Below are 27,580 nucleotides of genomic sequence, written 5' to 3'. Positions count from 1 at the left end.
GTTTTCTCCAAATCCTGTAATAATATATAAAAACAAAACCAAAACAATATAAAAAGGGAGAAAGAGAAAAGAAATATGTCTGGGTCAAACAACTCTAACAGTAGAATCTAAGATCTTCGGTTGCTTTCACTGACCCTAACTCACCAGTTAAGAACTGTTATTTAAGAGGTAATCAATTAATTCAAATACGACATTTTTTTACTCAGAGTGTTAAAGTTGTAACATAAGACAACTTAGGGAGAACTGAACATTTCTAGAAAAATTGTGTATTAGATATAATGAAGAGTCTTCTTACTTGAGGTGGGGAAAGCAAAAGAGCGTCCATAAGGGAGAAAAAAAGATTATTATTAGGAACTAGGCTTCTGATAATTTGAGAATAACTTTTAAGGGACTAAAAAATGAGTTGCTGAAATTTAAAGGGAAAGCCTAAAAGAGTCCTCAAGAGGCAGAGATACCCTGAGGGCAAATTCCAAAATCAACACCCAAATCCTGGGCCACTAGTAAGACAGGGAAGATCAAGTTGAGACTCAAGAATCTAGCAAGGGGGCTTTGGATGGGACTAAAATGGCCCCAAGCAGGTTACTCTGATCTATTTGGATCATCTTCTAAATTGTTTCTAATACTTACATAAAGAACAAAAGAAAAAATATGCAACACATGCCTGAAAAAGATGTAGTAAGTTATTTGCCCTAATAAACAGCATACAATAATTTTAAAGACTTAGATCAATTGACAAATAAAACAGAATAAAGAGCTAAGAAAGACTTGTATATATTGAAACTTGACTATATATGAGAAAAGATCACGTAAAACATTATAGAAATTATGAAGTATTCAATAAATAGTACTGAGCTAAAAATTATATATATGGAAAAAATGGGATAGAATCCTTATTCTAGACCACACACACAAATCACAACCAGGTTGGTTAAAGACACAATCCGAAAGCTATAAGAAGATAACACAGAAGGATATATGAACGACCTAAGTATATTTTAGGAGTTCTTAAACAATATTAAAAAATACTAACTCCAAAACTGACCACATTGTATAATTTTAAAAATTATGATAAATAATTAAAAGTTGTGTTATCTTATTTAAAGAACATCATAAAATATCCTAAACATAAGCCACTGAGATATTTCTATATATTTATCCTGCAAAATAATAGTATTAAAAATATATAAAACCAGCCACAGTGGCGCATACCTGTAATTGCACTAAGGAAGGGTGATCACAAGTTTGAGGTCAGACTCAGTAACTTATCAAGGCCTTAAGTAACCTAACAAGACCCTGTATCAAAATAAAAATAAAAAAATAAAGGGCTGGGGATTGAACCTCTGGGTTCAATCCTTAGTTAAAAAAAAGAACTCTTATAGATACAAAAAAAATTATAAAAATGTGGAAAATGTATATGAACAGACATTTAGAAAAAAAGAGAAATGGAGACTAAACATTAAAAATACTTAATTTTATTAACAATCAGATAAACATGCAAGTATGTATCATAAAGATATATCTTTCTGCTTTCATCAGACTAGACAATATTGAGCAGTATGATAATGCTAAGTATTAATAAGCGTGTAGTTCAATTAAAACTTTAATACGGCATTGGTAGAAATATAAACTTGGTAAATATTTCTGGAAGACAGGTTAGCATTATTTTATAAAATTAGGTGGTAAGTCTCCTATTTATAAACCATGGAGAAATGGTTGTACAATTTACATTAGGAGAAATATATAAGAATATCCACAATAACATCCTTTATAAAAGCAAAAACTGGAAACAACTGAGATACCCACATATAGTAGAACAGATAGAGATTTTCACATAGTGGACCACAATACAGCAATGAAAGGTAAGGCTATATACCTACACAAAACAAGTTAGAAAGTTGTTTTTGAGTGAAAAAAAAGTCTCAGAAATCAATAAAGAATTAATACCTTTCTACTGTGTCAATTTAACTAACTTGGAATTACATGTCACATTTTTTCTGTGTGATTTTGAATTAAATATTCTGTAGAGAAATTTATCTAATATTTGTATGAGGAAATTTGGAACAATACAATCAACAAACATAGTCTATACCAGTGAGTAGAGAAGGTACATTTATTTGTTTTTATGTAATTTTTAACTTTTCTTTTATAATCCATAATTTTATAAATATTTTCTAATTCCCATCAAGACATTTTTTTAAACAATATTAAAAGTTTGCAATTCAGTTTTCACATGTATTGCTCTTTTAGTTCCTTTTCTATTGTTGATTTCTATTTTCATTGCATTTTGAACACAGAAGATACTCTGTTGAGATTCATGTGTAGTTTCAGATCACACAATTCCACTTATTTTGGCAAAACTTCTCCTTCAGCTTCTCTGATTTTGACCAGGTGTGGTTCAGCTTTCTGATGAAGAGAATCACCTTGCCCTTCAGGTCACCTGCATCATCAGGACTGGAGACTAGCAAGACAGACTTGCTTCTGGCTTTGTCCTTGCTTTTTCCTACTTACTGCATTCATACCCACCTTTGCTTACATGGTCAGGGCCTCTGACTTCAAGCTCAGAGAAACAAAAAAAGGACCTAAGTAGTCAATCTAATTAGTTATTAATTCTAATTAATTTTTATGTTAAAGCATTTTGGATTTTGGATTTTCAGACTGGGGATACTCAAACACAAAAGTTTATGCGAATCTTCCAAAATCTGAAAAACTCTGAATTCTGAAACATTCTGGTCCCAAGCATTTTAGAAAAGGGATACCCATAATAGACCTAAAATAAAACCTGTGATAAAATGAACCGTTATTTTACATGACTCACATGGGTTCTGCTTTCCTGAGCAAACCCTGATACAAATAATATGATGTCACTGTGGGGCCTTTTAGGTAGCTCAACACTAAAACTAAATACTGTACTGCTTACATAAGTATCATAAATGATAAAACATTTACACACTGCAATTATTTATTTTTATTATTTTAATTGAATACATTCATGGAATTCATTGTGATAATTCAATCCATGCATCCAGTGTGTAGTGATCAAATCAGGGATATTTAACATTTCCCTCACCTTATAATTACTTTGTTTTGGAGGCTTTGAGCTCCACTTTTCTAATTGTTCACAAACTATATAAATAAACTTTTTTTTTCTTTTTTAAAGGACATGGCAAAACCAAAATTCTTCTCTGGGAGGGAAGTAGGAATTAAAAATTAAAATAAGGAAAGATTGGTAGATTTGGAGATATTTGGATTGATGGTCTTAGTTAGAAAGAGGGATTCACTCACTGATGTTCATTTTATCACAGGTTTTATTGTAGGTCTATTATGGTTATCCCTTTCTAAAATGCTTAGGACCAGAAACGTTTCAGATTTGAGTTTTTTTCGGATTTTGGAAGATTTGCATAAACTTTCCTGTTTGAGTATCCCCAATTTGAAAATAAAAAATCTGAAATGCTTCAAAATAAAAATATTTTGATTCTCAGCATATGTCAGATTTGACATTTTTAGATTAAAGATGCTCAGCCTGTATTCTGTTTCTTAACTTAAATATAGATTTTATATATATATATATATATATATATATATATGTATATGTATATGTATAAAATATTTTATAAGAATTATAAAAACAAAGTCCTAAGATGGGCATGAAAATAAGAGTGAAGTTACGAAACTAGGAATTCAACAGGAAAATATAGGCAGTGTCTAGAGCAGAAGGTTCACTGATTTTCTGAACCAGCCCTAAGGAAAAAGTGTCCTAAGAAAGAGCAAAGATTGAAAAGATGAGCAGGCTCAGAAGCAAACCACAGAGTAATTACTATAATTTGGGAATGAAGAGTGCCCTTAAAGCACTTTGGTTTATAGCAGAACAGCTTGTCTGTCATATGTGCTAAGGCTGCAACTAGTGAGGGCTCTATTTTGCATGAAGTTGCAACAGGTTCCTAACATACCTATATAGCCAGAGAAGCAATGGAATACTATCCCATCACTCTGCTTCATTACTGTACATATGAAAATAAGAACACCTGTAAACATTCATAGTTATATTTCCTTCATCATCTTCTCATTTTAGAACAAAAGACATTATCATTATTTGGAGATAACAGTTACTGAGATCAATTAAACAGACTAAATGTATCAAAAATCAATACCTTAAATAGATGGAGCTGGAGAATATCATGCTAAACAAAATAACGCAAACCCAAAAAACCAAAGGCCTAGTTTTCTCTGATAAGCAGATGCTGATCCATAATATGGGGTGGGTATAGAGAAGAATGAAGGAACTTTAGATTGGGCAGAGAGGAGTGAGGGGAGGGGAGGGGGTGTTGGGGTGGGAGAGATGGTGGAATAACATGAACATTATTACCTTATATACATGTATGATTACACTACCAGTGGGACTCTTCACCATGTATAGTTAGAGGAAGGAGAAGTTATGCTTTGTTTGTGTATAATGTGTCAAAATGCAGATGTCATGAATAACTAGAACAAATTAAATTTTTTTAATTTAAAAAAATCAATAACTTAAGAGTGTTTAATTGGTAATGTAATTCTAATAAACACTGTGTCACAATACCAAAAAGCTACAGAGTATCTTTAAATAAACTTAACCCAGAATATACAATATCTATATGAAGAAACCTATAAAACTGTATCACAGGATGTAGAAGTCCTCATTAAATATGGTAATATATCTTGTTCTTGATGAAAATTTCATTGTTGTAAAGATGTACAATATCTTACATTCAATGCATAAAGTTTTATTACAAATCTTAATGAGTCTTTTGGAGGAAAAGAAACTAGGTTGAGTTGATTCTTAATTCCATGTAGAAAAATAAATCGATTGAAATAGAAGACAAGATGGTCAAAATGAAGTATAAGAATACATTTGTCCAGCCAGATATAATATTTATGATAAAGCTTAAGTGAATAAAATAGTATGTTACTAATCTTTATAATCACTTTAATGAAACACAAGTCAGGCAAAAAGGTCTATCTGCATATGGGAATTTAATATATGGCATATGTGGCATTGAAAACCAATGAGGAAAAAATAGTTTATTTAGTTAATTCTATTTTAACAATTTCTTATCTATTTAAGAAGAAAGTTGAAAATCAATCTCACAACATACATTAGAATGCACTTATATTAAATTCATAATTTGAACATAAAAAACACAAATATATGAGTTAAAAGCAGGAGTATAGTTGAAACTGAATTTGGGAAGTCATTTCATTGAATGGCACCAACCTTAGATGCCCTAAAGACTTAATTATATAAAAATCTAAAACTTTGACATAATAACAGATGGCATACACAAAACAAAAAATGAATGATGTACTGGGAAAAACAACTATAACACGTAATTAAGAGTATTTTAATATGAATATTCATAACAAATATCTATAAAATACTAGGTAAAATGACTAAAAGATAAAAAATGGGGAACAAATAGCTCACTCAAATAACTGTAAATGAATCATGAACATTTTTTTAAATTTATTTTTTAGTTTTAAGTAGACACAATATCTTTATTTTATTTTTATGTTGTGCTGAGATCGAACCCAGTGCCTCATGCATGCTAGGTGAGCACTTTACCACTGAGCCGCAACCCCAGCACTGAATTGTGAACATTTAACATCATGAATAAACAAATGCAAAAATACAGTAATTATATTCCCCCACCCTGATCAGATCAATATTGATAATAAGCAGCATTGGCAAGAAGGCAGAGGGGCAGAGGCTTGTACACTTTATATTGGACTATAAATTAGTACAGTTCTTTGAAGGGCAAATTGGCAGTATCTGTCAAAATTCTGAATTTACAAAGTGTTTTACTTCTAATAAGTGATAACAAATAACTGTAAGGAAAAACAGACATACAAGGATTTTACTGCATAAGTATATGGTTATAGTAAAAACTAGAAATAAACCAAGTATCCAATAAGAGGGATTATTTCAGTAAATTATAACATATTCATGTAGTAGAAAATTATGTGGCTATTAGACGGACACAAAATTATGTACATCAACATGGAAAGATATCACAATATATTGTTAAATGAGATAATAAAATTACAGAGCAATATATATGATATAAACACATTTCTGTTGATAAAAATGTATAGCTATGTTTATGTATGTCTATGCAGAAAAAAAAATCAAGAAAACATACCACACAGGGAACTTGGATTGTTTGAAAGGGAGCTTTCTTTTTAATTTATTCAACCATTGTGGTGTTGAAAGTTTTTACAATAGGCTATATGAAGAAAATATTTGCAGCTGGTCTAAAATGTAAAGGAAAAAAATTCACATTAGAAAAAGAATAAATCTAGGGCATCAGTATATATTTCACCTAGTCCTCTGAGCTCATCATCTTCATGAATAAAACAACTCATTGCTAACATTTGAAATTCTTAAAGTAAATGGCACTGAAATAAGCTTAATCCATCCCCTAGGATATTGAAAAAACAGAAGTTTTAGGAGAAAGACGACTAATTTTACTAAAAATATATTTGAAACATTAACATTAGCTGGAAAACTAAAATTTATTATTTTCTTTATTGAAATCTTGGCACAATTAATTCTCTCTTTCATTATCAATTACATCTTTCATTATAATTTTTAAAAGACACAAACACATGCCTTTAATAAATGGAAGTAGATGTATTTAAGTTAAAACATGAAATAGTGTCCCCAAAGCCCCCTCCACCAATATAAACATTTCCTTGAAGTAGTTATGACTCCACTTAAAATTTAATCACTATCTAAGCAACTAGTAATTAAATGTCCAAGCTCCTCCAACTAGGTTATGAATACTCTGAGCTCAGAAACCTTCCATCTTGATTTCCTACTGTATTTGGAGAACGTAGGAAATGGTAAAGGTAAAGTAAACATTTGTGGAAGGAAAGAAGAAAGGGAGGGAAGGAGGCAATTAGGGACAGAAAAAAGGTGGGAAGGAATCACTTTTTAGAAGAACAAATGAATCTTCAAGGTCACCTATTTTCAATAGATATAATAAATGTCATGTCATCAATGTTTATAATATAAGCATCATACAATCAATGTCACAGAATAGCTCTGGAAATCTCTTCTGATATGGGCCCATTATTCTTTCTATTTTTATATGCAACAGATTTTATTCTGCTCCCAATCAGTGAATTTCATTCTAATTTGAACCAACAGAGTATCTCCATGTACACTATATAGCAAACTTGATAAAAATTTAGTCAACTCTTCAACACTTCTGGTTTAGTCAGCTTTTCGTCTCTATAACCAAAAGACCTGACAAGAATAAGAAAAGTATATTTGGCGCTCACAGTTTCAGAGTTCTAAGTCTATAGATGACCAACTCCAAGAAGGATGTAGCAGAAGAAAGCAGTTCAGGACATGGCAACAAAGAAGCAGGGAAAGAGTTCTATATACCAGGAACAAAATATATTCCCCAAAGGCACATCTCTATTAACCTACATTCTCCAACCACACCTTACTTGCCCACAGTTAGTCACCACCCAGTAAACCCAGACAAGTGAATTAATGCACTGATTAGGTTAAGGCTTTCAAAACCCAATCATTTCAGCCCTACACTTTCTTGCCCTGTGTCACACAGGAGCTTCTGAAGACACTTTATATCTAAACGATGACAACTTCTAAGGTAGTTGTTAAAATATTTGAATCAGAACATTTGTTTAGGAACAATGGGCTGGTAACATTTTTGACCCCTTCCCTTCTCTCCTTTATCTGCAGCCTGCATATAGTAGAGATTAGAAAGCTCTTCTTTTATGTGCCTTTATTGAAGCTTTTATTGTGTGCCTTTGTGTCAATTAACAATCTAAGATCATAATGTTGTATTATTAAAAACTGAATAACTAAATACTTTAAATATACCACTGAAGATTTTTCTCTGTTGAAAAGAGAAAACTAACCTAAAAACTGATACATGCTGTCATACTGCATAATCCATAGTGTATTCATTCTAGACTAGCTTTGCAAAACAAGTTTTAACTATCAGTATAGTTTGATTCATGTACTCAAAAGCCATATTGTAAATCTAATGATTTTGCTATGGCCAAATACTGTTTTGATGGGTTCAAGAACAATGAAGATGACAATAAGGATTAAACTACTGAAGTCTCTTAAGGCATAATTAAGTCTAGGATACGAAAGAAAGCTAACTTGAGACATATAGCACTTATTTGAATTCTAAAGCTGCTAGAAAAAATTAAAGGGTATAATTTGCATTGGAAATAATGCATAACTTAGTCATTCTTTGGAGACAAAAATTAGAAAATCATACAAGAACACAATTCTGTGTGATAATCAACTTGTTCTTTTTAGGGGGTGAAGTCACTAATTAATTCAACAAATATTATGTGCCAAAGAGTTCTTCATGGAGTTATTAATTACAGTTCACAAAGTAAATCATGTATAAAACAAAAGTGAAAAAAACCCAAGGTATTAAATTATTTCATCTTTAACAATTATAACAATACTAAGTATAAAATAGTATTTTATATATGTATCCAAGAATTATTACAGACAGAATTGTGCCCCTCCCAAATTTGTATGTTGAAGTCTTAACTTCCAATGTGAAATGTGACTATCTGGAGACACGGTTTTTTTGGGGGGGAGCGGGGGCAATTAAAGCTAATGAGGTCATAAAAATGGGGTTCCAGTCTGACAGGGATGTGGCCTGGTAAGAAGAGGAAGATGCTTCTCTTTCTCCCCAGCTTTTTTTCAACCAACTGAAATGCCAAGAAGAAAACTCCTAAAAGAAACCAAGAGGTCAGTACTTTTACCTTAGACTTCCCAGTCATCAGAACTGTGAGAATAGAAATTTGCATCTTTAAGCTACCAGTCTATGGTATTTTATTATGGCAGTCCAAGCTGACTAAAACAAGAACATACGTTTCATTAAATAAGAAGATGTACTCTTAAATTCTACCTTTAGTTTCCTGTTGGTAAAAAAATGTATTAATTCACCCCTAAAATTTATTTTTAGGGGAAAAATATATAATATATACAAATCAGCTGTTAAGAAATCAAACAAATGGTAACTTATTACTTTATTCTTTACTCCTCATTTAGACTGGTTAGCAAATCACACACTTTCACAACTTAAGAGGAACTTAATACATATTTAAGTGCTAAGTCATTATTAATATCAGGCATTCCATAATGAAGTGATTTTTCTCTTATGAGTCCTTTCTCTTAATTTTTAATGTCACAGTAATGTGACTTTTAATGACTAGTTGCATGACACAAAACACAAATGACCATTAAACAAGATAAAAGATTATACAATTATTTCACAAAGTTTATGTAGTATTTGATGAAATTTTTAAAATACATGATTTGTTTGTAAAAATTTATAAAATAAAGTAAAAATTAACCTTAGAATGATATTTGACACCATAAAGTCAAAGCCTATATAATGGATAGATAAGTCCAATTACGTTAGAAAAATGGAAATATTTATGATGATCTGCCCAAAACACATTCATTAAATCACTATTCAAAAACAACTGATCTCCATGTATGGAATGCTGTGAAAATGCTAAAATAAGTCTTAATTTTATTCTTTAAGCAGTTGGCTCCTCAAGACTTAATGAAAAGTCCCAAATATATTTTATTTTCATATATGCTTTGTATTTACTCTATTTTATTTTTATTGACTATATTTAAGCATCCATAATGTATTTACCAATGTACTAGGATGTGAACATGCAGCAGAGACCAAGACAATAACTGGTATTGTTATTGTGTGTTTACATATTTATATTCCTTATGACTTGGGCACACTCAATAGTGAAACTTTAGGCACACTGTAATAAAAAAGGTATTTAGATATAAGAATAGCATATGTGCCACACTCCAATCTAATCCCATGGCAGACATTGCTAATTAATTATGGCTGTCATTCTTAAAGAGTCTGAATATGATGTGAAAATTCTTTTCATTACAGTATTCACATCAGCCATTATCAATCAATTACAGTTAACAAATAAGTTAAAATATCAATTTCAACCTGAGTAGAAAGCAAAATGGAGGAGACAACATACTATTACTTCTACTTTAACAAATAGAGGCAAAATGCACACATCCAAAAGTCAAGTTTGTAAAGACGTCAACAGTCAGGAAGCAAACTGGACTACATGAACTATTTCCAGAGATGAAATATGCCTTCTTAGGAAAGATGAAACTAATAGTTTTATTTATTGGGAACACAGGAAAATCTGTGCACATACTAAAAATCAAGTTGACTTAAGCAAAAATTCACAATGAGAAAGAAAAATCAGCACAGCTTTTGGTGGTCACTGAAACTAGAATCTCAAGGAGCCCCAAATATGAATGCTGGTTTGGTACAAAGGAAAACAGAAACTCCTGCTTTCTTATAATGCTTAGGTGACAAAGCTCCTAAAAAGAGATGGATCTGCAATAAATACAGTCTCTACTTTAGAGAAAGACTAAATTTAATGAGATAGACTACAATAGTACTAATTTTTAGATGTGGGGTTTTAACTATTTTATGTACAAAAGACCCCAATAGTTCAATGACAGCACTGCTAAATGGAGCAAAAAGTGCTATAAGATTCTTGTATTCTTCAAAACATGATAAAAAGACCATTTGTGATAACTCAAAGGTATGTGCTAAAATCACTGATAGCCACTAAAGAATAAAATAGAAAATAAAATTTAAAAAAATTTTTTAAATGATCTTAAGAAAAGTACAAAAGAAGTAAAAGAAAAAATGAATTAGGAGCTTTTGTTGTTAAAAGCAACCTTGGTAGACTAAATCTATTTATTAAGCAATATCCATAGCTATATTTAAAGTAAATAAACTAAAGATTTCAAGTAAAAGTCTAATTGTCCCAACTTGCATTGAAACTAAAGCCTAACTGTATACTATTTACATGAGAACCTTTAAAGACATAATTGGATAAAGAGATACAGGATTGGAAAAAATGTACTAAGCACAGACTAGCAAAAGAAAGCTACCACTACTATACTAATATGATAAAGCAGGGCTGGGAAGAGGGTACAGCAAGCAAGTGCAAGTGCTTAACGCACTGACATTAGAAAGTGAGTAGCTCCTAAAGAGTGAGGCATCTATCACACAATTTAAGGGGATTCTTCCCATTATAATTTGGATCTGGAATCCACCCCCCCCCCAAAAAAAAGCTCAGGTGTTAAAAGCATAGTCTCCATTGCAGCAAGGTTCAGACTCCCTGAGCTCTGATATCACTTCTCAACTCAACAAGGACATTGTGCTCTACATGGGATTTCCTTCTCTACACTATGGCCTTGGCAGTTCTATCATCAGTTGCTAAACAAAAATTGTCAAAAATAGGGCAGGCCATCTCATTGGTTAGTTCTGTGAGAGTGTTCCTGAAGCAGGTGTCCATGACCTGAGTGTTTTCCCTTGATGACAGTCTCTAGTTTCATGGGGTGTGACAGCAAAGACACCATTCTTTAGAATAAATTTTCAAATTATACAATGAATCAGCAAATCTAGACTGTGAAAAACTTTGTAGGACAAATTTCTTCAAAACTACAAGTTGAAGATTTTATTTGGATTGGAATTCAAAGAGTCACCTGGAAGGCAATAATATATTTATGAAGCATTTGGAAACCAGAGCACTGACAATTACTAATAACAAAATATAACAATGGATATTTAGGCTTACTAATATTATTGTGTGTGTTTTTGAAAACACTGTTAGATAAATCTATTAAAATATTTAAGGATAAAATAATATATCTCTTATTTGATTTAATGCAATATAAAATGAGAACTGGGTAGAGATAGACATAAAATTGAATCGAGATGAGGTACATGAAAATTAGTTCCCTCTACTCTAATATATATTTAAAATTTTTGTATAATAAATTTATTGTTTTTTGACCCAAAAATGTGTTCTATTTTCATTTACTAAAATGTATTGTTTTGGTGTTAGGATAGTTTGACAGCTTTTTTCTTTATTCTTAAATTTACTTCTGTGGATTTTATCTTCTTGTTTGCTATCACAAATGTGATATTTCCTGCCATACTGTTTTATAACTGGTTCTTATTTGCAACAGGAAAGTTATCTTTGTATAATATTACTGAACAATTTACCACTTAATCTTATTGCTTCTCAAATATTCTTAGCTTATTTTCTTTGTAAATAACCATATGTCTATAAAATGAAAAATCTGCCCCTTTATTCTTTTCCCAAATTTGTAACTTCCATTTTATTTCTTTGAACTAGATATTCCAGAGAAATATTATATAATAGTTGTAAATAGGCATTTTATCTCATTTCCAATTTTTCTGGTTATAATTTGAAGTTTAGTGATGGTTTATTGTTTGGGATATTTTTTTTCTTACATGTAAGGAAATATCCTTTTAATTTTTGTGTTTTGCTGTTTTCAGATATGGATTTTAAAGGAACAATCTGGTAGTTTTTGGTCTACCCCATTTGTATTTGTTAGTATTGATCCTAAATCTGTCATCTATTTTTTATTTCTACTGCTTTATTGATATGCTTGCCCCATAAATTTTTACAATTGACTCTCTTCTATAGAAAACACAAAAAATTTACATATTTTTATTTTGTTCCACTTATTTTTCTTTATAACCTATTCTTTTTTCTACATGTTTCCTGCTTTTATTTAGTCCTTCTAATAGTTGCATTTTTAATTTTGAATTATATCTTAATTTCTCCATTCTACATAACACCTATTAGCTCCTTGCCATGAAAACAGGAATAAATAAGTACATCTACTTTTATTTCTCTGTTCCTGCTCTTCTCATTTCCCAACACCACTGTCGAGTTCTTGGGCCTCGGGGATATAATAATATTAAAAAGAACAGATTTGGGCTTTTGAGCTGATTAAGTTTGGAAGAGCTCTTCAGACTTTAAGTTAATGTTAACAGGATGAGATTTGGAAGGGATACTGCATTTTGTATATGTACAGTTGTGAATCTTTGAGAACAAGAGGGCAAATCATGATAGGAAGAATAACTGCCTCCCAAAGAAGTTCACACTCTTATTCATGGAACTTATGACTATTTCCTTACATGCCAAATAGGGTCTCTGAAAATATAATAAGGTAAAGAGCTTGAGATGGAAATTATCCTAGGTTTTCTGAATGGATCCAACTAATCACATGACCTTTTTTAAATATTTTTTTATAATTTTATTTTATTTACTTATTTTTTATGTGGTGCTGAGGATTGAATCTAATGCCTCACCAGGGCTAAGCAAACAGCTCTACCACTGAGCTACAGCACCAACCCCAATCACATGACCTTTAAAGGATACAAAACAATGTCCTCTAAGAGGGACCTGACCCACTGTTATTGGATTTAAAGATACAGTAAGAAATTTCTGAGCTAAGGAATGTGGGTGGCCTCTACAAGTTGGGAACAGCCTTTAGTTTACAGACAGAAAGCAAATGGGACCTTGATCCTATAATCACAAGGAAATAAATTCTGCCAACTTGAATGTACAGGAAATGGATTCAAACCTAGACTCTCCAGAAAGGAACACACCCTGATGACTACTTGATTTTTACTTGTTCTTTTTACTTGTACAGGGCAGTAGAATATATTTTGATATATTTATACAAGCCTGGAATATATCTTTAGGATCCCAGTCTTTTGGATGTACACAATGTTTAAATTCATTGAAGTGTATTCACATATGTGCATAGTAAAAGTATGTCTGATTCAGTCCACTGTCGTTCCTAATCTAGCCCCTCTCTTTCCCTTCATTTCCCTTTGTCTAATCATTGAAGTTCTATTCTCCACTTCCCTTGTTATGGTTAGCATTCACATATAAGAGTGGACATTCAACCTCTGGTTTTTTGAGATTGGCTTATTTCATTCAGCATGACAGTATCCAGATTTTAATCCTATGAATTCCAAATCAAATTTCTGACCTACTGAATTGTAAAATAATAAAATCTGTATTAGTTCAAGACATCAAATTTGTAGTAAATTTAAGACAGCATAGAAAATTAATGTTCAATTTAAATTCCTCCCCTTAGATAAAGGCCTGCCACTCTAAAAGCATATAAACTCTAGCTACTCCTTGAACAAGTGAGAATACTTTTACCAAGAAGAAAGGAATGGGTGGCAGGAAGCATGACAATGAGCAGTGACTGACACAATCTTCCTGATCTGCTTTGACTTCTCTAGTCCTATATCTCATACTTCCACCAATACTTCATGTCCCTAGAGTTTCTAACCTAGGGGATGGTTTTCTACTCCTATGTTCTTAGTAACACAGTTCCTTCTACCTAGAAATCCCCAGCCTACTATTCATACTACTCCTCCATTAATCTATGTTTTGGTTCCCTTTATCCTCCAAAATACTGCTCATATTCTCTTCCACAAACCGCTTCAAGCTAAGAGTATAGTATTTCTTCAATTCTGTTTCTGCTAGCTGTCCAGGCTGGTATTATAGTATATGCCATATACTACAGTATATAGCAACTCCCCAGCAATATTTGTTAGTATCATTATTTCCCATAACAGTATTCAAAAATTGAATATAAATTCTTCTCAAAAATTTTACTGAATAGTACTTGTTATAGACATGTATACCATAAGTTTCACATTTCACATACTTAAAGAACACAAATAGCATATTAGAATGAATCCTCAATAGTCTTAATTCAGATTCAATAACCATTTTTATATACAATTGAATCAGCTAGAAAGCTAATAGAAGTTTATTCCCATAAAAAAAAAATATTCAAGTCTCCAGGATCTTCAGTCTCAAGAACTTTAGCAGTTAAAAAAATGTTAGGGAATAGACATATATGAATGGTGGGAACATGAAGTTAAGAGAATAACTCTATAAAATTGGCACCTTGGTGGCTGACCCCCACATGCTTTCTTTTCCAAGAAGCAATTTACCTGCGGGCCTGTCTGACCAAAGTGAACAATATATGTCACATTCCTGAGCAGACTACCCGTTAACTGCAAGAGAAATGCAGGCCCAAGATAATGTCAAGGGAGAAATCCAGGAGACTTTTGTGACCAGATCCTAAAACTCTGAGAGATAAGAAGAGTTCGTCCCAACTATAAAATCTGTAAAAATGGACGCTTAAGAATCCAATGAGTTCCAGTCAGCATGGGCCAAGGTAACCTAAAGTTACCATGGCAGTGGGTACTTGAAAGTCTGATGTCACCCTTCTGCCAGACAAGTCATGAGGTGTAGCTGGGCAGGACTCTGGAAGCTTCTCTAGGATCTCCAATAAAACTGGAGTGCATGAGAGGCATATTGTTTCTCTCCTGAGAGAACAAACTCCCTCCCTTGAAAGCATCCCTTTTCCTTTCCTAGCTCTTAATAAATTCATGCCTATTACTTGGAACGACATGTCTGAAATCCTTCTGACTTAGTCTCAAGGATCAGGGTTTGAAGAAGGTGGTCCTCCCTTTGCCTCAGTTTCTCACAGGCCCCAGCTCCGTCACAAAAACAACAAAAGTAGTGTCAAAAGGAGCCCAAGACTAAGAAATGAGAATCAAAAATTATCAACTAAAAACTTAAAAAAACATTTCATAAGTATTCTAACTAGCCAATATATGGTACAGGACCTGTCCATAAAGGACATTCTGGCCACATTTGATTTAAGATAAAGCTAGGTTTATTGTTTTGTCAAGGGCCCACTTTGGTGCTTAGCAATAGAAAAATGAGCTTAGATAAATCGCATTCACTGAAGATTGCTTGAATTCGTTTGTCCCAAACCAAAAGCAGAAGCCTGAAGAGCCGACTAGAGTTCCAGGTCTGTGTCCAAGGTAATGAGTAGGGACATTAGGCCTCCTCTGGGCTTGCACTGAGGCAAGGGGAAGCTGGAGGGACCTGCGGGTTTAGAAGAACTCCATCTAAAATCTAGATCACAGGCAAAGAAACACGCTTTACACGGAAGCCGAAGGAAAAAACAAAGGCCAGCCCCCTAGTCCAGAGACCAAAGAAAACATCACCCTAATGATTTCCACCTTTCTTCTCACGCTTTCCGCCAGATAGGGCACAGGACTACACTTCCCAGAATGCAAAGCGGAAGGGCGGAGCTAAAGAGACTGTTTACCTCAAGTTGGCCCCAGGCGTTTGAGGTTTGATAATAAACTCTAGTCCGTCCCCGTGCCAGCCCTCCATCTCAGCCTCACTGGTTCCGCAATCCGCGCGTGGGAGGGCGTCTGGGTCGTCACTGGCAGCGGTTGAATGGAGGCTCTCCGCCCCGCGGCCTTATGGTACTTGATGTCCTCGCTGTGGACGGAGCAATAGCTTCTTCAACTGCGTCAGAACAGAACGACTACATTTCCCAGGGGTCGGCGGGCTGGCGGGGCGGCGTGGGGGCGGTGCCTCACGTCTGGTACAGTCATCCCAAGCCCCTTCGGCGGGACTGTAATGGCCGGAGAGATGACGATCTTAGGTCAGTGTCTAAGGGGTCTCTTTTGCCTGGGTGGACGTCAAGGCGGTCCGCGGAGGCCAGGGTGGGCGGAATGATTGTCTAAGCTCTTGGTTCCAGCTGGCATAGAAGGGGACTTGGAAAAGCTGACTTGGAGGCGATTTGGGGCTTTTCGGACCTGGTGGGGGTGGAGGCGCCTCCAAGAGAAGTCTAGGCCCTGGCAAGCTACGTACAAATCGTACCTCTCAGGGATTTTCGGCTTGGCGATGGGTTTCTTACAACAGAACCTCGGTTTTGAATTGCTGGCCGAAATGGGGCCTTTGAGAGGCCGCAGGAACCTACACCTCCGGGACCCTTTATGGAGGAAGGGGGGAGGAGCCGCAGCAGGAGCATCCTGAGTTGTAGATGCCTGGGATGCTGAGCTTGAAGGGATGTAGGGCCTTTTGATGCTCTTTCCACCATATCGGATGGGATTTACCTTCCCCTGCTTGGAAGGTGATAAACTCTTTATGCAATTTGCCTGTAGGTGGAAGGAAATTGACACTTGATTTCATTTCTTTGAGTTAGTGTTGAAGAGGATGAGCTAACAATTAGTAACACAGGCCTACTAACTGACGTTTTGGGTTGTAATGTAACATAAGTGTACACAGGTATATAACATAGCCTCCTGAAATCAAGTAAGAGCATAATTCCAAATTTAGAGTAGTTTTTTTTTTTTTGCTTATGTTTACAATTATTTATGGCATTCGTTCAGATCTATTTTTTCATGAATTTGTATTTGCTGAGCATATGTTATTCCTTGGCATGAGAGCTACAACAGTGAACAAAACTTGCCTTCAAGGAGCTTGCATATATGTTGTCATCAGTGTTACTCACTTTTATACTTCTCCCCTAAATATTATCGCTACAAGATCTGTCTTTAATTCATATATATATAAACTATGTTCTGTTATGAAGTGATGGTTTAATACCTGAGCAACTTTCAAAGTCATTGTATCTGATGTATCCATTTTATCCTTTTGAAAAGGAAAAGGAGATAACAAAAGTAAAGAGTTTTAACTCTACATTATTAGTAAAGGTTTTGGTGTGAGAATTTCAATAATGGAGCTTCTTTTCAAAAATGATAACATAAGCTTTATAGAATTTAAATAGCAATTGTTCAAGAAAATTGGATAAAATTTAACTTTTACTTCAGATGAAGGGTGTTTCCTGACATCATGAGCAGAATTATTTTACAAATATTATTAAGTATTTTTACATTTTATTCCTGTGTTCTGCTAGTGAACTACGATACAATTACAGGATTTTTTTGTTTTTGTTTTGTCATTACTTTATTTTTAATTATAACTAATTACATTATAAAAAACTAGATGTCTTAGAGAAGTATTAACAGTTCTATAAAATTAAATGAGATATATTTTTAGTCTTGTTTCAAAGATTGGTATTAAAGGGACTGCTTTAGTAATTGAGCATATTAGACTTTGCTATAGTAATTTAGTATATTATCATAATCTGATAAGATGTATCTTTTAATTTGCCTGTTTTCAGGATCAGCTGTTTTGACTCTCCTATTGGCTGGCTATTTGGCACAACAGTATTTACCATTGCCTACTCCAAAAGTGATTGGCATTGACCTGGGCACCACCTATTGTTCTGTTGGGGTGTTTTTTCCTGGCACAGGAAAAGTAAAGGTGATTCCAGATGAAAATGGGCATATCAGCATACCTAGCATGGTGTCTTTTACTGACAGTGATGTATATGTGGGATATGAAAGCTTAGAGTTGGCAGATTCAAATCCTCAAAACACAATCTATGATGCCAAAAGATTCATAGGCAAGATTTTCACTCCAGAAGAGCTTGAGGCTGAAATTGGCAGATACCCATTTAAGGTAAGGGATTGATCCAAAAAAGTTTTGTTTATTTTACTGTTAAATAACTTATTTATTGTATTGTTTCAATTAATACTTTACTTTCACATTATAAAACATTCTGTTTTAATTTACTTAATCTACATGGATGTTATGCTATCTCATTTAACAGGAAATTCCACAGCAGCTCCAGGGTGAGTTATTGCTAAAACTCTTCAATGTTATCAAGAACTTAGGACCTTACTTACTGCCATTTTGAGAATGTGTCCTTACCTTATTCAAGGTAGCAGGAAGGTTGATGAAGCCCCATATACTGTAGATAGATATTATCTATGTAGGTACATATTTGTTTATGTCTGAATAGATCATACAAGGCATGGTGTTTTCTGATTTACTTGAAACTTAGTAATATGTCATAGATGTTATCTTAATGGTTGTGTAAAATGACTAAATTGATCAGTCTCTTTTCACTGTATATTTTCTTATTTTTTCTGGTATTCCACTAATGGTGGAGGTTCAGTGAATGTTCTTGTAAATACATCTGTTTTTACTTATCTGAAAATTTCCTGACTTGAATTCTAGAAGTGGAATTGATAGGTCAAAGGTACACATGTTTTTAAGGCTTTGATTTTTATTAACAGATTGTGCACTAGAAAGATTATATGCTCTTAACTGTTATTTTTTAGAGCACTTCTATCTTCCCTGGTTATTATTGTTTTACAATATTTGCCAATCAGATGAAAGAAAAATGAAATATTCTGTTAAATTTCATTTCTTTGCTTTCTAGTGAGATTTTTTTAGAAATTTTTTTATTCATATTTTTATTTTCCTTGGTGAACTATTTTTTGTTGTTGTTGTTCTGTTTCTTTGACATGATATTTTTTTCCTAAATGAAAATCAAATACTTTTGGTTTTGTTATTTTTTTAATTGTTTTTATTTTAACTGATGATTTGTTTTTGAGTTGTCAAAATTTTAAGTTTGTATGCAGCAAAATTCCCTCTTAATTTTATAAAAATGGCATTGACTCTTACTGTGCTTAATATGGTTTTCTTATCCACTTGTTTTGGTGTTTTTGTTTTGTTTTGTTTCATTTTTCATCCTGATGCTTTTATATAGGTGTTGGTTTGTGTTTTGTTGCTGAGTATTTTCTTGCTTTTGTTTTAAACATTTAAATCTTTATTTTAATGTACAGTTTTTCTTCTAAGTTATGAACTAGGATTCTAAATTAGTTTTAAAATCATTAGCTAGTTCAGTCACTGCTGCTTGTTGAATAACCCTACCCATAAAAATTTTTAAACTTTTAATCTATTTTCAGAGAGAAAAAAAATTGTTGTACTTCTAACTTTATTACTTTGTTTTTAGTTTCTTTCTTTGGGATTCTTTTATTAATTTATAATCTTTAGTGATAAAATACTAAAGCTATACATTTTCTCTAAGTTACAGCTTTGGGTGCATTACTTACTGGTTGAAGAGTTATTTTAAGTTACTAAATTTCAAATGATTCTAAACAATTTGTTTTGGTTTGGGGTGGGCCTTATGGTACTGGTATCTTTGTATCTTATATTCATAGTAGATCTATAGCTTGCTTTTATTTACAAGGTCAGATTTTTTTGATTGTAACTTAATTATGAGGTCTACAATGGCTGGGGAAAGAGTCTTATAATTTCTGGATGAGATTAATTTTTTTTGCTATTGCTGTTAAAACAATCTGTTCATAGTTTATACTAGGGTGTGTACAAGTGTACTAGGTAAAATGTACTAATGTAGTACATTTTAGAGATAATCTAGTTTTTTAAATGTATGCCCACATTAGAGAAAATGAGCTAATACATAGTAAATATTTTCATGGAAATAAGAATGTAAATGATGTTTGATTCTTGGATAAGGACATAATAAAGTACTAAAATTATTATTTTTAATATGTATTAGAAATTTCTTTAATTTTATTTTTTACTCTAGAAAACAAGCTAACTTGGAACAAAAGAGAAAGGGAAGATCCTGAGTTATATACATGATTGAGCAACTGTTATTCCTTATATATTAGCCCCCCCCCCTTTATTTTGATTTTGCTTTCTGTGGTTATTTTCCATGGTTTTAGTTACCTGTGATCAACCACTATCTGAAAATATTAAAGGAAAAATTTTAGAAATAATTTACAGATTTTAAATTATATAACATTCTGAGTAGCAAAACAAAGTCTTCAGAACTGTTCAATCCCACCCAGAACTGGTATTACCCCGTATCTATTTTATATGCTACCAAGTCCCTTGGTGCTTATACTGATTATCAACTTGACTCTTGAAGTATAGTGCTTGTGTTCAGGTAACTTTATTTTACTGATTAGTGGAACCAAGATGCAGGAGTAGTGATGCAGACAATTTGAATATGCCAAAGAGAAGCCAAAGCAAATGCTTTTCTTTTAAGCTGAAGGATCATCCACTGGGGAACTTGGAACACATCCCTGTGTGGATAAAGGGAAATTCCTGTCTTTTATCAGGAATTCATTGAACAAATAAATATGCTTGGTTATGAATTTTATTCTGCTCTTATTAAGAACTGTAGCATATATTTTATTTACTTTATACTTCTTAAAGTATAACATTTAATAAGCTCTAATCTTGGCAGATGGATACAAATATGGAATTTATCACTTTGTAAAGGTAAATTTTTATTGAAAAAAATCTATTATGTATGTGTGTAAGTACATACATATGTTTATATTTAACAGACTTTTATTCATATTCCTTTTTTTTAATCCTATTTTTAGGTTTTAAACAAAAATGGATTGGTTGAGTTTTCTGTGACAAGTAATGAGACCATCACCGTTTCCCCAGAATATGTTGGCTCTCGACTATTGTTAAAATTAAAAGAAATGGCAGAAGAATATCTTGGAATGCCAGTTGCTAATGCTGTCATTTCTGTACCAGCAGAATTTGACCTAAAACAAAGAAATTCAACAATTGAAGCAGCCAACCTTGCAGGTAATAGCACTCTTGCCTGTGTTGGATTTTTCTCAAGATTTTGTTTGGTATTTGTCACTTTGTAAATCACTTAACTATAGGCACAAAAACAACCTATATCGTGGGTAAATTAGTGGATTTTTATATAGGTTGATAAGTGATAATTACAAGAGCTCTGTAGCATGATGTAGAATGTGTATATTAAAATAAGAACCAGTCATAGGCACATGACAAAGGTAGAAAACATGGACACATTAGCAGGGAGGGATTTTTTTTTCCCTAAAATTTCTTTAATCAAAGTTAAGGTAAATATAATGTTGTCAAAAAATCTGATGTGAAAATATTTTAAAACTTTTCAAAAAATATTGGGGCTGGGGCAGGGGCTCAGTGGTAGAGCACTCACCTAGCATGTGTGAAGCACTGGGTTCAATCCTCAGGACCACATCAAAACAAAAATAAAAGCAGATGGAATTTAAAAAAATAAAACAAATATTGAGTGTCTCACAAAATAAACAGGTACCTCCTTGTTTTTGTGCAGCTTATGTTTGACAGAAAGGAACACAGAATAAACATGTCTCTAAGTTTAACATATGCATTATTGACATTTTGGGCTCAATAATTCTTGGGTGTGGTGGTGGCAGTCCTGTGCATTTAAGAATATTTTGCAGCATGTTATGACAATCATGCTTTCATTCATTTCCACAGATCTCTTGGAGATAAAAACACCTCTGATTGAAAATCATTGATACAGTGTGTATCAGAAAGTAACATGCTATGAAAAATAAAAGCAGGATAAAGGGACAGAATTGTTTGTGGTGGTCAAGTGATTAGAGGCAGCGTGTTAGCTCTGAGTCAGGGTGATCAAAGTACCTGATGAGAACAACTTAAGAAGAAGAAAGATTTATTTGGGCTTATGTTTTCAGGGCAATCAGTTTATGGTCAGCTGGCTTCTAGGCAGAAACCTTTTGGCAGAAGGGTATGCAGAGGAAAGCTTTCAGATCATGGTAGCCAGGGAGGAGAGAAAGATAAGCCAGAGAAGAAAAACTTCTAGGGCATGCTTCCAGTGACCTACTTCCTCCAACTAGGTCCCACCTTCCAGTAGTCCCTCTAAGCCATCAGTGGATTAATGTACTGATGAGGTGAGAGCCCTCATTATCTAATTAATTCCCAAAATCTTTACCTTTGAGCATATGAGACTTGGAGAGACATTTCAGACCCAAACCATAAATAACAGGGGACTTACACATTTAAGTAGGATGGTCATTCGGCCTCATGGAGATATTTAAGCAGATTTGAAGGAAGTGAGGTAGTTAGCTATGCAGACACATGCAGGAAGTTCATTATAGGGGGAGGAAACAGTACAATCATAAAATAGGATTTTGGTGATATATAAGGATAGGAAGACAAGAGTGGTGGCGCTCGCCTGTAATCCCAGTGGCTCGGGAGGCTGACACAGGAGGATTGCAAGTTCAAAGCCAGCAAAAGCGAGGTGCTAAAGCAGCTCAGTGAGACCCTGTCTCTAAATAAAATGCAAAATAGGGTTGGGAGTGTGGCTCAGTGATTGAGTGTTCCTGAATTCTAACTTGTGTAACCCCCCCCCACACCACAAAAAAAGGAATAGGAAGTTGTCTAGTGTGACCAGAGCAGAGTGATAGAGAACCAAAGGAATAAAGGAATAGGTATTAGGATATTTAAAAGAATTCTTCAGTTTGAATGTTGTTATAGCTCCTGAAACATACATTAGTTTTCAATCTATTCTTGAAAGTTAGTTTGCTGAGTGACAAGAAATTTCTTAATAACTTCCTCTTATCAGTTGTCCTTTTCTCCAATCAATCTTTACAGGACTGAAGATCCTGCGAGTAATAAATGAACCTACAGCAGCAGCAATGGCCTATGGTCTCCACAAGGCTGATGTCTTCCATGTCTTGGTTATCGACTTGGGTGGAGGAACTCTAGATGTGTCATTACTGAATAAACAAGGAGGGATGTTTCTAACCCGAGCAATGTCTGGTGAGAAAAAATAGAAAATTGAAGAGATTCAAGCAACACTTAACTTACCTAATATGTAGTTTGTGGGTTTTTTTTTTTTTTTGATTTGTTTGTTTTTTTGTTGTTGTTGTTGTTGTTGTTTTGTACTGGGGATTGAACCAAAGAGCATTCTCCCTCTGAGCTACATCAGCAACTTGTTTTTAAAGTTTTATTTTCAGACAGGCTCTGGCTAAGATGTTTACACAGCCTTGAACTTGTGATCCTCTTCTTTTAGCCTGCTGAGTAGTTAGGATTATAGACGATGTACCACCCCAGCTTATAATTTTCTGTGTTATTTATGCCACTATTTGCATATAGAAAAAGTTATGTTTAAGTGATAGGAAACCCTATAAATCAAATTAACTTCCAATTTTTTCATATTGGGCTAATAAGGCATTCATGGTGATGGTGAAGGAAACAGTGGGAAGAAAAAATTCCTGAAAAATAAAAAGGGATAATTTCATTATATTTGTTAACATACATTATTATAGCAAGCCAATCTGTTTTTTCATCTCTAATTTTGAAAAATTATCTGATTATTAAGATACTTCTTCCACATCATTTAGATATTTTAACTTTAATGTGCACAGTTTTTTAATAGTATGGGTCAGGGTTCAAATCATTTTAACACAGTATTTAATAATGATCTTTGAATAAAATTTTAATGCATTTTAAAAGAAATTTATTATATTAGAATAAAATTTTATACACATACATATATATGAATATAATACAAACTTTTTAAATTTTTTACTTAGGAAACAATAAACTTGGAGGACAGGATTTCAATCAGCGGTTGCTTCAGTACTTATATAAACTGGTGTACCAAACATATGGCTTCCTCCCATCTAGGAAAGAGGAAATCCACAGATTAAGGCAAGCTGTGGAAATGGTCAAATTAAATCTGACTCTGCATCAGTCTGCCCAGATATCTGTATTGCTAACAGTGGAGGAAAAGGATGGAAAGGAAGCTCAGAGTAATGACACTGAACTGCCAAAGGACAAACTTAACCCAGTAGATGGTCATGCAAACAGAGAGTTTGGACCCGGCCTTTTGGAAAAGAAAAGTGGGAAAAGTCAGGTTTTATTTGAAACAGAAATATCTCGGAAGCTCTTTGATAGCCTTAATGAAGATCTCTTCCAGAAAATACTTGTGCCCATTCAGCAAGTATTAAAAGAAGGCCACCTGGACAAGACTGAGATTGATGAGGTCGTTTTAGTTGGGGGCTCTACTCGTATTCCTCGAATCCGCCAAGTCATTCAAGAGTTCTTTGGAAAGGATCCCAACACATCTGTAGACCCTGACCTGGCAGTGGTGACAGGCGTGGCCATCCAAGCAGGGATTGATGGAGGCTCATGGCCTCTCCAAGTCAGTGCTTTAGAAATTCCCAATAAGCATTTACAAAAAACCAACTTCAATTGAATTCTGGAGTAATGATGTGTGATCAAATACAAATACATGATCTTATCTGGTGAGCTCTTCCCCTTTATCAGAGCACCTCCTCCAAAAAAGAGAATTACTATCTAAAATATGTCACAGATTTACCTAGAAGGCAATATTTAGATAAAATAAAATTTTACATAGCATATATATATATTTTTTTTTTTTTGGAGAGGTCTCATTCCAGTACATACTCTTATTAGAGAAGCATAGGTGGCTATATTTTCTGAATTCAGGAAATAGATAACCATATGCACTTAACATTGTATTCTGTAAACATTAAATAGTGCCAATTATAAGATTTCCCAGTTCTTACTAAATTGTGTTAATAGGAGCTGGTAATTTCTTTACTTGGTCATCACATCTAACTATAAATTTGAATATACTTGAATGACAGTGTTGATGTCAGGTATTTTCATTGGAAGGTACCAGTATTATTAAGCTGCATATATATTCAATAACGGCCATATACAAATTTACTTTTTCAATGTCCAGTTGTGTGTCATATGCACATATTCTGCATTTTCCAGATTATCTTAATGTATTTCATGAATCAGTTTTGCTTTCTAAAATAAATACAGATTTATTCAAATTTTTCTGTATCAGCTAGTAGAAATACCCAATTTTTATTGTAGGTCCTTCATCTACTGTGCATCATTCTCTGCTTGGATTTCCATGATTCTGCTTAGCTAGAATACAGTAGGGAATTATTAGTTGCATTCTTAAAATGTGTTCTTGTCATAATAAAGTCATTGCTATTTCATTTTTGTAAACCAGGACGTGCAGATATTAGTAAATAGCATTAATTACCTATTGTGTTTCTGTTTATTTCTTAATTTACATTTTCAGTGAGCTCTGGAAAATATAGCATGGATTTGAACTATAAAAGTTAGTCTGATTGAGTTTCATTGATAATTTTTTCCCCATATTTTGTTTCAAATGAGGAAAATGTATCAAACTGTAAAAACCCTGTTATTTAGTCTGTATTATTTTTAAATAGTTACACTTGGATTATTTTAGCCATAAATTGGGGTATGATGAGATCATAAAATTTGTGAATACTGGAAATAAATCTAACATAGAAGGCAATATGGGAAAATTTTCCACAAATCAGCATTTGTAGAACTTAGGTATTTTGTTGTATTTTATTTGTTTTCTTTAAGAAAACCCAGAGACCAAGTAAGAAAATAATAGCAGTTTTATTTCTATGATTTCCATGTTATGTGAAGATACATTTATTTCTTTAGTGGAGACCTACTTCATATTAATATTCAAAAATTTTATATCCTAATCACCATTTTTTTAAGGTAAAGTGTATCTTCTTTATCCGAACTTTAAAGATGTTGTTTCCAATCACTAAAGATGAGAACCAAGCAAATACATTTCAACAATATCAAAACATTGAACAGTGTTAATATTTTTTCAGATATAAAAAGAAAACGTTTCTTAGCGGTGAAATTGATTTTGAAACAAATTTCAAATACGTTTGTATATAGAAAATACCTGTAGTAGGTAAAGAAAATACAAAACTTTTATTTTAGAACTAATTGAGAAATGCCAAAGATGAATCCACCACTGCATTATGAAAATATTTAAGTGTTCGCTTGGACTTTATATAAATTTTAATAGATTAGAATTGAAAAATATCTTTGGAAGGTCTTTGGGAAAAGTGTTCAATCTCTACAGAGTATCAATTTTAACCTAAAATATTTTAAGATTAAAAAACTTGAATTTCTCAGATACTTGATGTGGTTCATGACAATCTGTTAACCTGTTAACATTTTTTTTTTAAGGAAGCAATGTGCAAAACAGGGCAGCTAATCACACAATAAAATTGGAATTTAAATAATTTGACTCTTTGAAAAATAGAATAGCAGTGTTGGAATTTGGGGGCAGTAGTTTAGCATATTCTCTAGTATAATTATACCTTTAAAAAATGAAGGAATTTCTTCAATCATATTTTAGGGCTGTATCTATACATAGTCTTGACATCAGTGTAGTTTATTTAAAAGATAAGAATGCATTCTGAAAGGGGTCATTTATTAATAACAATCTGAAGTTGTTTTTCGTAAAACAAACGTTTTAGTTGTACATGTGACTAATTATTTTTTCAAGTACATAACAAAATTCTAAATATCTTGTATAGAGTATGTGAGTAATTTATTTTGTATCAGGAATGTTTTGGTACTGTGTTGTCACTCAAACCACTAACTTATCAACAGATAACTGTGTAATGTGTGCTGAATATTACAATATTGTGCAAAACAGATTGTGCCTCTTAAATGTGTGTGTACAGATAATTCATGTTTTAATGTAAATAAATACCATTTTGCAGTTTGTTTTTTAAACTGTGTACTTTATTTTCTATTAAGAACTAGACTAAAACACAGTTTTGATGTGTATAAATTCAAAAGTTGGATAGAGGTGGTCTGATGCTAATGGTGTCCCTCAACCTCAGTCTCAATGTCTCATTCCAGAAATGTACATTTTCCTGCTTCTGTCTCTGGGTTTTCTAATAAGAGTTTTTGCTTATTTCCCTAATTTAGGAAAGAGAGTTCCTGCATCATATGAACAGTGTCTTTTGAATTCTGAATATGAGTTCATTGCTTAAGAATGTAATGAAGCCACAAACTGAGCTAATTAGTTAGGTAATAATTTTACAAAAATAGGATGTTGTAATTATAAAAAGTAATTTTCTAACAGAGTTTGTGTTATTCTTTGGATAACTGATGCTTTTTAAATTATCCTTATAAGATGATAGTCCCAATCCCTTCCGGGACTAGTTCCTGTGATTTCTTCATACTTATTTAAATTACCTTACTGAGAAACTCAAACAAACAAGGAAATATAATGATACTTACATATTTATTTTACTTAACAAAC

General features: G+C 33.0%; 1 protein-coding gene and 1 long non-coding RNA gene across 2 annotated transcripts; one reads left to right on the top strand and one right to left on the bottom strand.

Annotated features, from left to right (window-relative positions):
• Nucleotides 1-1,456: 1,456 nt before the first annotated feature.
• Nucleotides 1,457-16,250, bottom strand: LOC144376462 (uncharacterized). The gene is made up of 2 exons (XR_013436967.1): nt 16,079-16,250; nt 1,457-6,285 (listed from the first exon to the last, which is right to left on the bottom strand). It is a non-coding gene; the product is annotated as an uncharacterized LOC144376462 (long non-coding RNA).
• A 31-nt stretch (nt 16,251-16,281) lies between these two features.
• On the top strand, nt 16,282-27,045 carry Hspa13 (heat shock protein family A (Hsp70) member 13). Its single transcript, XM_005324306.5, has 5 exons — nt 16,282-16,423; nt 17,948-18,288; nt 21,036-21,249; nt 23,071-23,238; nt 24,015-27,045. The coding sequence occupies exons 1-5, from the start codon at nt 16,399-16,401 to the stop codon at nt 24,677-24,679; spliced, it is 1,413 nt and encodes a 470-aa protein (XP_005324363.2). The 5' UTR covers nt 16,282-16,398; the 3' UTR covers nt 24,680-27,045.
• Nucleotides 27,046-27,580: the final 535 nt, after the last annotated feature.

Source organism: Ictidomys tridecemlineatus, chromosome 3, assembly GCF_052094955.1.
Source record: "Ictidomys tridecemlineatus isolate mIctTri1 chromosome 3, mIctTri1.hap1, whole genome shotgun sequence".
In the NCBI taxonomy this organism is placed as follows: Eukaryota; Metazoa; Chordata; class Mammalia; order Rodentia; family Sciuridae; genus Ictidomys; species Ictidomys tridecemlineatus.
Note: the sequence above shows the minus strand (reverse complement) of the source record. Positions and strands in the feature narration are given on the sequence as shown.